This window comes from Passer montanus, unplaced genomic scaffold (genome assembly GCF_014805655.1).
Source record: "Passer montanus isolate IOZ18808 unplaced genomic scaffold, ASM1480565v1 scaffold45, whole genome shotgun sequence".
Lineage (NCBI taxonomy): Eukaryota > Metazoa > Chordata > Aves > Passeriformes > Passeridae > Passer > Passer montanus.
In genome coordinates this window covers 751,745-763,446 of record NW_024369373.1, presented here as the reverse complement: position 1 = coordinate 763,446, position 11,702 = coordinate 751,745, and the positions used below count along the sequence as shown (strand labels likewise).

The 11,702-nt window shown below is 46.0% G+C and overlaps 1 protein-coding gene across 1 annotated transcript; it reads left to right on the top strand.

Annotated features, from left to right (window-relative positions):
• The first annotated feature begins 3,089 nt into the window (after positions 1–3,089).
• Positions 3,090–11,401, top strand: LOC120507925. The gene is made up of 11 exons (XM_039721092.1): positions 3,090–3,427; positions 4,063–4,197; positions 4,967–5,091; positions 5,359–5,427; positions 5,606–5,719; positions 6,428–6,543; positions 6,834–6,889; positions 8,248–8,300; positions 9,015–9,142; positions 9,708–9,864; positions 10,908–11,401. Exons 1-11 carry the CDS (start codon positions 3,218–3,220, stop codon positions 10,993–10,995), a joined length of 1,251 nt encoding a protein of 416 aa, XP_039577026.1. The 5' UTR covers positions 3,090–3,217; the 3' UTR covers positions 10,996–11,401.
• Positions 11,402–11,702: the final 301 nt, after the last annotated feature.

Below are 11,702 nucleotides of genomic sequence, written 5' to 3'. Positions count from 1 at the left end.
TCACTTCTGAGAGCCTCAGGAATGTGATGTGGCACCTAATTCAAGAGCACATTCAGCAGTTGTTCAGTGTGCCTAAACATAATAGCTAAATTGTTTGATATGGAAATATTATATGACACTCATTCAGGATTTCCCACTGTGTATTAGGAAAAATACAGACCCAGTGGCTCAAAACGTAGAGGCAAACCAGCAAACCTTGCAGTGTGTGAGCTGAGGATATTTTTAAAACAAAAATGCTGAAGGTTGACAAACAGAAACGATGACAACTCGGGCACGGCTCCTGCATCCTTTTTTTTCTTGTAGCATGACCACCATCTAGTGGGACACGGGCAGCCAGTGCACAGGGTGGTGTGTGCTGATAAGTGCAATAAAACAGAGCTGCTCACGTGCCTGTTTGTCTCCTCTTCTGTGCTGAAATATTGGGGACTTCTGAAAAGCTTGATTTGGCATATTTTCTTCTGTCTCCCAACAGCTGGTTGCAACATACGAAAAGAAATTCGTCTATGCCAGTGTCTCTGCTCTTCAAATGTAATTATGTAAATATTTATAGACACAAAATCATAAGAGATTATAATTTTCTAAAGCTGCCTTCTCCCTCAGTGTTTTCCTTAATGTAACTAATATGTTATTTATGCAGGAATAAAAATGAAAACAAAATAATATTCTATTATTTTTTATTCAATTACATTGAATAAAACTACCATTCTTGTGCTTTTTGTCTCAGGCTGGCTGAGATACCAGAATTACCCAGGAGTTACAAAAAATTTAGGTAGTGTGACATCTTTTTTTAGCAATACTGCAGATGTTTAAGACCTTATGCAGAAGTTTAAATTTATGCTAACCAGAAATTCTTAAATTCAGCTTGCTTTTTCTTTGTGTTTTACCACCGTGCATCGGTCGCAGGTCCTGATTTCCTCCTGATCTTAAAAACAAATCAGTTGAGGGTTTTCCTCCCCACATTTTTGCAGAACACGTGGAGCAGCTCTTAGATTTGTTTCAATACACAGAGAGCTGGTGTTGTCACACCAAAAACATCCCCGGGACTTTGGTTCTTCTGCAAGTCCCGATGGTTTGGAACCCATTTCCACCACAAATAACATTGCCAAGATAAATTGTTTGCCGGAGATAACTTCAAGCCCTCAAACAAATTACCTAAGAAATGTGGAAACAGAAGGTGGCACGAAACAAATTGTTTCCATTTCCTGTCCTCGGAGGAAGGAAGGAGCTTATCTCTGGTGCAGATTCCGCAGGGACACACACACAATGCCTTCACCGTGGCCTGGGGAGACTCAGATCAGGCATGAAATACTCACACCCCATTTCTCCTCCCCTCAGACATGCAAATATTGAAATTCAAGTGGTTTGTGTAAGGATTCCAGCAATTTGGGGAAGGGCAGCAAAGCTGCTTGTGGGTTGCACTGGGGAAAACAAGAGTTTAGAAGAATTTGCCATTTGTTGTAGCCCCTTTCACCTCAGGCAGAGCAGGATTTAATTATGTGCATGTTTGAAAAGTCCCAAAGGTTTGTGATTTGTGTGGATCTTTTCCCACTGACTGTTGCTTTGTGTCAATAATGTGCTCAGATTCTAGCAAAAAAAGAAAAGCTGTTTTTCATAATCCATTCCCTTTGCAGCCTTTCTGTGGGCTGAGCCACCTCTGCCGTGCTGCAGGTGCAGGGTGATAACATTGTGACACATCTCTTTCTTTCTGGCTGTTCTCAATCCCTCCACAGCACAATCTGAAGTATGAAAACAACCTTTTTATCCCTCTGACTCTCTGGAAAACAACCTTATTGGCTCTCTGACTGCTCTAGGTGCTTCACTTTAGGATGTGCCCCTTCAATATTGGCTGAAGCAATGATAATTTACAGAAATTATTTTCTGAACCTCATTGTCTGAATCTCTGATGCCTTCTGCCCTTCTCCTTTTAATTTGATGTGGCCCATGGACAGCAATAAAGCACCACAGAACAGCTGTGCCTGGTCTCAGAAAAGGAGAGCCGTGTATAACCGAGCAACCTTTTCAACAGGTGAAAGGAACATCTAAGGCACTAAAAGCTTTTGAGGGAACAACAGAAACATGATCAACAGTGTAAGTGCACATCCCTATCAGGACAAACTGGGAAAAGGGCAAAAAGGATCAGCAGAGCTCAGGAGGTCATTAAAAACAAGTTACATTCAGAGAAGAAAATCGAAAGAATCACAAGCACTGATCCATTAAACACAAACCAGGGCAGAGGTGGTTATAAAACCAAACAGAGGCACAAGGCATAAAAATGCACAATAAATGTTTTTGCAAGTAACAGGGAACCTGCTGAGAAGTTTGGAGAGCTAACAGGGAGTCCAAACACCCAGGAGACAAAGCACAGGTTCTGAGAGCCCAGCTTTCTCCAAAGTGAGATTAGCTGCACTTCAGCCTCTCCTGAGTGGCTGGGTTTGTTTCTGTGCAGGGAAATGAGACTAAATGCTAATTGTAGAAGGAATAAAAAAGATCTCTTACAGCCAGCCAAAACCCTTCAAAAAGATGGCTTCTAGAAATGGTACCTACAAGAGCTGCTGAAGAGATGCTGAGATGCCTGTTGCAGGTGGGGTTTTTTGGTTCTTTGAGTGAAATGGGGTGGTGCCTGTTGGCTGGAGCAAGAGAAGCACCCACTGATGCCAAGAGCCCAATAAAACAGGATCAGAAACCACAGAATCATGGAATAGTTTGATTTGGAAGGATCCTTTTGCAGATAATCTAGTCCAACTCCCCCTGCCATGGGCATCCTCAACTAGACCAGGTTGCTCAAAGCTGCATCCAAATGTGTCCAAGGATGGGGCATCCACCACCTCTGTGACAACCTGTGTCAGTGTTTCACCACCCTGCTTGTCAAACACTTATTTCATATCTCTAATCGTAAACGGACTGTCCTGCAGCAAAGAGTTGGGGAAAAGAGCCTAACACCCGCTTTTTCTGCACCCATCACTAGAGGCTTTCCTCTAGTGTCCTTCCAGGAGAACTGCCTGAACTTCCCTCGGAGTGCGCAGTCACTAAACCGAGCAAATCCAACTTCCCAGGGCTGGACAAGCCCCTCGCGGAAATGACCGCGATCGGTGCCGGGACGCGGCGGGGAGCGGCTCCGAGGCGGGGTTTGGGGGCGGCCGGAGCCGGCCCGCACCGCGTCCCGCATCGCCCCGGGCTCCGCTCCCCGCTCCGCTCCGCACCCGCTCCGCTGCCCGCGATGTCTGCGCTGCCGGCGCTGCTGGCGCTGGTGGCCGCGGCGCTGCTGGCGCTGCTCGGGGCCGGACGAGCGGCCGCCCCCGGCTCCTGGGCGCCGCTGAAGCGCTGGGCCCTGGGCTGCCTCCTGCTCTGCCTCGGCGCCTGCCGGCAGCGAGCGGCCGCAGGCTCCGCCGAGCCGCGCCGGCCGCGCCCGCTCCGCGCCGACCCCCACGTGAGTGGCCCGGGACCCCCGGTCCTGAGACCCCCTTCCCCGGGACCCGCTTCTGCGGCACCCTGTGCTCATATCCTGGCATCCCTGTGTCCCATATCCCTGGCACTCCCATCTCTCTGTTCCCCTGGCACTCCATCCCCGGCATCCCCATGTTCCCCCAGTCTTGGAACTCCCATCCTCAGGCTGTCCATGTTCCCCCAGTCTCAGAACTCCCATCCCCAGCCTCTCCATGTTCCCCCAGTCTCAGAACTCCCATCCCCAGCATCCCCACGTTCCCTCAGAATGCCTTTTCCCCTTTGGAGTCAAACTTCCCTGGACCTACACCACCTCCACCCCACTGCACTCCATCCCTTTCGTCCCCTTGGCAATTCCTCCCGTTGTTCCCTGCATCCCAGTGCCTGGCACCCCTCGCTGCCCAACCCCATTTCTTTTGAACTCTCCTTTCTTTTGGCTGAGGTTTCACTGCTGTTTTTAAAGCTGCCTGGCTGTTCTCAGGGTGCCTGCTATGAAATACAAAAAGTGAAAGCAAAATGTGATCCCTGAGCAGAAGCCTATGGAAAAACAAAGGATTGCTGACCTTCTCCCCTCCCTTTCCTGCCTCCAGCTGGAGCTGAAATCCGTTTCCCTTTCCCCAGGCTCTCGATTCCTTGTACTTCACCGGCTTTGCAGAGACCAACAGGACCTTTGTGATTGCTCGCCTCGCCCGACGTCCCGCTGGCCTCTGTGAGATGTGGCTCTTCCTCAGGCTGGATGGGATAGGCGAGTTCGAAGTGAGTGCTGGATGTGGGGTGATGTTCAGGAGCAGAGCTTAACTCCTTTCTTCAGCCTGTGATGGGATCCCAAGCCAAGGTTCACGTCCTCTGCATCTTCACACCTGTAAGGCACCAGTGCTGTGTCTAAAGGCAGGGGTAGAACTGGTCAGAGTACTGGGTATGTCCCTTTTTTTGTAGGATCTGGCACTCATTCCCCTTTGCCATAATCTGCACAAAACAGAACATTTTTCTAAAAGGTGCCTTATTAAATCCCCCAGGAGGAATTTGAGCTTCCAGTCTTTCCAATCAGGTGCAGCACATGGTTGATGAGTTCCATTTTCTGCTTATGGTTGGTTTTTCGCTCTTTTTTAATTTTCATGCTATAAAACCCATTTGGAATTGCCTCTTTAAAAGAGAGGGGAAAGCTTTTATGGAGTTTTATGCACATCTGCTTCATTCTTGCTGAAAAGAAAGCTTAATCAGATATCATTAATCAGACTTTTGCCTGAGGATTTTCTTTTTTTATTAAGAGCTGGCTACATACTAAAGAAGGAGAGAAGGCCTGACATAAATCCCTTTGCACTCAACTCTCTTTATGTTCACAAATCTCTTTCACTAAGTAGCCATGACCAGAAAAATCAGGAGAAATCCTATTTGGAGAATATAGAAAAAAAAAAACCATAGAGGATTGATGTGCATTATTTGGGGTTTTTAGTAATATTTAGTATAACAAGACTGCTTTGTGGCATCCTCACAATTGAATTAAGCAAATGTTTTGTCTTTTTAGCACCCACAGCACCCAAACATGATGGTGAGAGATGAATCCAAAGAGATCTGGAGTGGAGGAGGACTCACTATGGAATACTTGGAGCCCCAAATGTGCTGGAAGATAAATTTTGATGGATTACTCAGGTATTGCAGCACTCCCTAATTTCATTTATCTGCACATGAAACCAAGGCTTTTTTCAGCGCTACCTGGAAATACATTTAATTTATTTTAAATTTAACCAGCATGAACCAAAAGCTGTTTGGTAACTAAGACACTTTGATTTTTAAGGAACGAAAATAAACCTGGTGGTGTAGAGTATTATAGATTCATCTATTCCAATTCCAAACATGCAAGAAACATTTTGTTGTTTGCTTAGGAGTGATATAAAATTATAGTGCTTTGCCTTGCAGGAAAGGATCCTACAGACAGCAGTGGAGTGAGGAGGAAGGAGAACTTGTTCCAGTTAAATTCTCTTTGCAGTAAGTTTTTCATCTTTGCTTTGGGATGTACAGTAAGCTCATGCCTCATTTAAAATGGCAAAAATCAGAATTTTCCAATAAAATACAAAGATTGCCTCTGTCAAAGTAGCAAGTGCACAACTTGGCCTAGTATGAGCTGAATGCTAGTAATGTCTTTTTCTCTTCTCTCTTTTTCTAGGTGGGAGAACTCCACAGATGTTTTTAACTTTAATGTTGACAGTAACCCCAGCACATTTGCTCATGCTTTAGCCCAGGAGCCGTGGACCATCAAGCTCTTCCAGAGAGTCAAAAAGTGAGGGGCAAGATTAATATCTTCTGGGGTTAATACTAATTTTTTCTACAGTTCTCTTCAAGGTCTGATGTGTGTTATAATTGAATTTAGAAGGTAGTTTAATTTGAAGTGCTCTAATAATGGACATGGCTCTTGGTTTCAGTGCCACACTACACCTGGGGGATCCTGCACACAGGTGGGATCTTCCTGATATCTGAGTGAAACCTTCAGCATCAGGAATATTTCTTATTCTTTCTGTTTGCATTGATTTAGGCAGCTCCCAAGTCAATGGTCCAGGTATAGCTAAGAAAAGAAATATAATCTTATGAGAAAGGAGCTGAAGTGGGTATTTAAAATACTATACAAGCTCTGGAGAGCTAAAAATATGAGATTCAGTGGTGTGAAATTATGTATATCAATAATGTGTGTGTTTTGGTGATACCTGCTGAGTTCTAAGCAGCAGCTGTTTGGCAGCCCAGCATTTCTTCAAACAAAGGGTGGTGTTATATTCTGTCAGGGTGAGAATTTGCTGCTGTTTCATTCTCAGGTGTCACATATGTAACAATAACTGGGAAATGTAGAAGTGATGTGTAAAATCTGGGATAGCCATGGTCCAGATCTCTGAAATTTCCTGTATTTTGGGGGATAAATGCATCAGATTGGCATTGAGTCTTCCTGAGGAGGGCTGGAGCTCTTGCCTGTGCTGACCCACTCCTTTCTTTCTTCCAGACAAAGGGAGCAGCACTTCCGACACGAGCAGTGGGGCCAGTCTGTTGGAGAGATTGAAATAGAAGATGCTGGGAAAACTCAGCTTTCCCTCAAAGGCATTCGGAGCCACTCCTATGGTAACAGCACTGGGAGGAATTCCCTCCCTTGGGAATGCCTCCACTGGCACTGGCAGGGCAGGGAGGTGAAGGATTATCTGTTAAAATATCCAGTTCCATGCCTGGGCATGAGGTGAAGACATTCCAGAGGAAATACCATCACTGGTTTGGGGACATACATTGTTTACCATCTTATCAATTACTGGATATTTCTTTATCCAGAAAGGTTATTGTGAAGCCAGTTACTGTTAGTTCACATTTCCCAGGAATGGTGGAGCTCCAGGGTGGGGGATTTTGTTCTTTTTTTGCAGGTGTCCGGAGCTGGGCTGAGATTCGCCGTTACGTCATGATTTTGGCACACTTTGAAGTAGGTATTAATGTGGTAATGTGCTATTTAACCAGGATTTTTTTCTGAGCTTTTCAGGCATATTTAAGTATCCAGAAATAAGGATTTGGGAACATCAATGGTGTACAGTCAGAAGTGCTCACTGGTGGCACCATTAGCCCAGATCAGTGTTGAGAGCAGCTCTCAAAAGCAGAGCTGTGTGTGCAAAAACTGAGATTTTGCTACAGTGGTTGAAGCAAAACTTGTTTGATAACTTGAAACAGTTTGGGCTCCTTCAAGAAAAATTAGGCAGGCAGCTTTACAGGAGAGATTCTCAGCTGCTGCAAGTACCCAGCACTCCGTGGAGTTGCTGCAGTGCTGATTCCCATTAATGGGAAGCCTGAGGTGTTTGAAGCATCCTAAGCCTTCATGACAGCAATCAGCAAATATTTCTGTCTGTGCTGAGCCATAATTCTCTGCTGTGCTGCGTGGGGGAGAGGCAGAGCTGTGGCTGCTGGGAGCACACAGCCCAGGGACATGCTGAGGGCAGGCCCTGCCAGCTGCCAGCCAAGCCCAGCAGATGCTCCTGAGAAGGCATTTCCTTTGCCAAGCCAGGCATAAATCAAAACTCTCTATTATAGGCAGCATTACAGGGGTTTAGACTGAATTCAGAATAAAAATTCTTTACCCAGCTTGGAAAATCCCACTTCTGTACAAATCCTGATTTATCATGTGCCTGTGTATCTTTTACTAAGACTGAGCTTTGGCACCACAATGTGTATAACCAACCTCTCCCTGTTGTCCTGTTTTTCAAGACTCAAAGTGACTGTGGTTGTTCTGCCCCTAATTAAAAGCCACTGACTTCATTAAGAAGTTTATTGCATATTGAAGGTTGGAGTCCTCTTACCCTGAGTGTCTGTACATTTATGGCATCAGAGAAGGCTTAAATTTGCCTCAGAGCAGCCCAAGTGGAGCATGAAGAGTCCAGACCTAAGGATGGAAGAGAAATTAGTAAATCCAGGAGATTCCAGTTCCTTCTTAGCATTTTCCCAATCTGCTGCTCCCAGACATAGATGAGTACAGGTTAGAAGAGAAATCTGGTCATAGTACACCAGTTTTGTACTTCTTTTCAGGATGTGTTTCCTTCCTATGTCCTCTTGCTGTGGACTTTATGTTGTTCCCATTGTTCTTAATTTGTCCTGAACGTGTTTGGTTTATATTCCTGGATTTGTTTGCAGCCAGATTTTCATGGAAGCTGTAGTGAGAGGATTTTAAAGTGTGAAGCCATAGCACATTGCATAAGCTGAGTTCTGTCCAGTGTCTTCTTGGTCCAGTCAGTGAAGCACCCTCAGAAATGAATCTGCACAACTCTGGCTGCTTTTTCTTTCTCTCTCTTGCAGGATGGGACTGCAGCACATTTAACAGTTATCAACATGCCAGCTACCACAGCTCAGTAAGTGACCAAAAAACTTTATGTTGCTGAAACCACTTATCTTAGAGGTGGCAAAAGCTGCTCTGCAGGACACCTGTGTGTGAATTCTTGCTTTGAACCTGCACAGCCCAATTGCCATCCACACCCTCGTGCTCCTTACTCCCAGTTTTTCATTTCCAGTTAGTCACAAGGACAGCTTTCACCTTCCTTTGTTTTCCTTTCCCTTTGATTGTTGAGGGCTGATGGAGCTGTCTGTCTGTCTGGATGATTTAGAGGTACAAACTGGGCACTCCCAGCTGTTTGAGAAGCTGATTCCAGCTGTAGTGGGGAATTCCACAGGAGCCCTGCCTTGCTCACTGTGTTCTCTGCATCCACAGGGTTAAAAACCAATGTCCATGGCCCCAAGGTTGCTCCAAGCCCCATCCAACCTGGCCTTGGACACTTCCAGACATGGGGCAGCCACAGCTGCTCTGGGCACCCTGTGCCAGGGCTTCACCATCCTCACAGGGAAGAATTCCTTCCCAATATCCCATCCTTCCCTGCCCTCTGGCAGTGGGAAGCATTTCCCCTTACCCTGGCACTCCAGGCCCTTTTCCAAAGCCCCTCTCCAGCTCTCTTGGAAATCCCCAGAGCCTTCTCTGCTCCAGGCTGAACAGTCCCAATTCTCTCTGCCTTTGTTCTGGTGCATTTGAGTTTGGCTGAACTTTAAACCTGCTGCATTCCTGTCCCCTTCAGCCTCACTGTAGGTTATGTGTTTTTTCCTGATGGGAGGAAGGCTGGCATTGAGTGGTCCAACGCCTCCCTGGCTGAGCTGGCTGAGGATGGGCTTATCCAGGATGAGTATGGAGTCAGTTTTACTGCTGGTAAGCTCAACACAGTCCAGCTACCTCTGCCTTCATTTCTTGGCCTGCAGTTCCTTTAGTGCAGGAAAGACAGTTCAGTGAGATTCCGTGTGATCCTGGGGAATGCATCGTCTTACACCCTGAGAAATCTGCTTAGAACCATAAAATCTTGGTTGGGGTTGGAAGGGACTTGAAGATCCTCTGGTTCCAACCCCACTGCCATGGGCACTTCCCTGCTTAAATTAAATTATAGCTGTGTGTGTCCTGGGTGAAATGTTTCTGCAGGATCAGGGCCACAGGTTCCAGAGGCAGAGTTACACATTGTGTTTGTGGTGACTGTTGCTTGTGCTAATCCACATAAAATAGTGATTCCCACATGTTTGGGGGTGTAAGAACATCTCTTATGAGGTGGGTTCACCTGGAAATATGGTTGATCATTTTGCTTGATTTACAAAGCAGACAGAACTGTCACTCTTCAGAAAAGCATAAAACACCCCATACACAAAAATAATAGATACTGGGATTGTTTTGAGATAAAATACTACTGAAAGTTGGTGACATTGTTCCCTTTTTACTCTTCTCCAAGGTGGCAAGAGCTTTGATGTTTCTGCAGCTCTGGATAAGCAGGCCTGCCCCGTGGTGTACAATGGCCTGACAGGGAGTGGAGTTTTCCACGAGTGCATTGCAGATTTCCAACTCAATGGGCTAACACCAGGCTGGGGCCTGGTTGAATTTTATTACAGGTAAAATAATGACAGACAAGAAGAGGCAAAACACTCTCATCCTTCTATATTGACTTGGATGGTTACAACTCCATAGATATTTGAAGCATAAATGCGCTGATTTTTTTACCTGATGTAAAAAAATGTTGCTCATTTAGTGCTTAATGTGTTTATTAAGTTGACAAGCGCTCATATTATTTGAAAAGGAATAATTGCACAAGCACTTCATGGGTGCAGCAATTTGTTTATTATATAGGTCTCCATATAGGTTTATGAGTTGTAGGATGCTCCATTCTGGACACTCTCTTACTTAGAAAATCTGTCCCATTGTAGAACTAAATAGTCCTCACCCCAGCCTGAGGCAGTTTACAGGGTTAAACTTGCTCACTCAAGGATTTATTTGAACAGATAAATGTTCAGAAAATCCCCACAGAAATGGCTCTGTTAGGGACAAAATTATATCCACAAAGAATGTGCTTCCCTTTTCAGTGAAGTGCTGTTCCTCCTGCCATGTGATTGTCGCTCTTTCCCTGGAGCCTTTTCCATATGGAGTCTTTGCTCTCATGAAAGAAAAAGGCAGATTTTGTTGCTTACATTTTGTTTGCTTTTTAAAATAAACACTAATCCTTGGCTGCTAAAGGAAATGCCGTAAATGACTTTCAGCAGATGGAGACCTCAGCTCCTTCCAAAAACCAGACATATTTAAAGCACATAAAACAGGCCAAAAGTGCAAAATACCTGCTGGTTGAACTTGAACCTGCAGCTGCTGCCAGGTCCCTGCTCCCTCCCCTCTCGGGCTGTCCAAACCTGCCTGGTGGAGGAAATGACCCAGCAGGGGAAGCCTCGGATAAATCCCAAACCGGGCTCGTTCCGCAAGCCCGGGCAGCCCCGCCGGCCCTGGAGCTGCCCTAGGGAGCCTTCCCTTGGCAGTGCTGACACAATTCCCGTCAGCTCCACCTCCTATCTGCTCCCAAATCAACCCCATGGGAGAAATGAAAGGGTGGGGGTGTTGTTCTTCCTCCTCTCCTTGAGACACCAGCTCAGCATCGCTGCTCTTCCCGCAGGGACGAGGCCGCCCAGCCGGTTCCAAATCTGCAGCTTGGTTCCAGAACAGAAGGACCTGACCCTGCCACCGATGCCTCTCCCCCGTGATCATCTACAAGCTCATCCTAGCAATGTTAGCAAGCAGCAGCTTTGCAAAAAAATGTAATTCCCTGCAAAAAACCAGCGCTGGTTTGAGTGTAGAACTCGTCACAGGTTGCCGGGGAGGTCAAGGGTATAAAAGGATTTGGAGAGAAATGAGATCTATTTATATTAGTGCAGCTTTCAGTGCTTGCTAACCAGGGTGGTCTGGAGGCAATTTGAAGGAAGTCTGATTGCAGGAGGAATGCACTGGGAGGGATCATTCCATGCTCTGTCCTTTGGTGTTTTTCCCAAACTTCCAGCTGCTCCCCACCGTGACGACCAGGACCTCAGGCTACGTGGATCACTGACCCGATTTAGCAGCTCCTCTCCTCTCTCAGATTTGTTTTTGAAATAAAAACTGCGTAGTTCTGAACTCTCTGGTTGTTATAGTCATTAAAACGTGGGAAAAACCTGTTACAGGAAACTGCACTGATTTGATAGTTTTGTCTTTGTCTGTGTAAAACATGAAGTGGAAGGAGCAGGAGCAAGCACATCTAAATGAGGTGTCCTCTAGGAATAGCAGTAATGGCCAGTGAAATAAGTGGTGCAAACACGATTTTCCCTTGTCTGAAGGAAAGCCAGGGTCTGGTAATCCAGTTTAGAGAGGGATCTGAATTCCTTATCATTCCCTTGGAGGTGCCTTATTAACCACAGCATCCACCAGAGTCACTGGC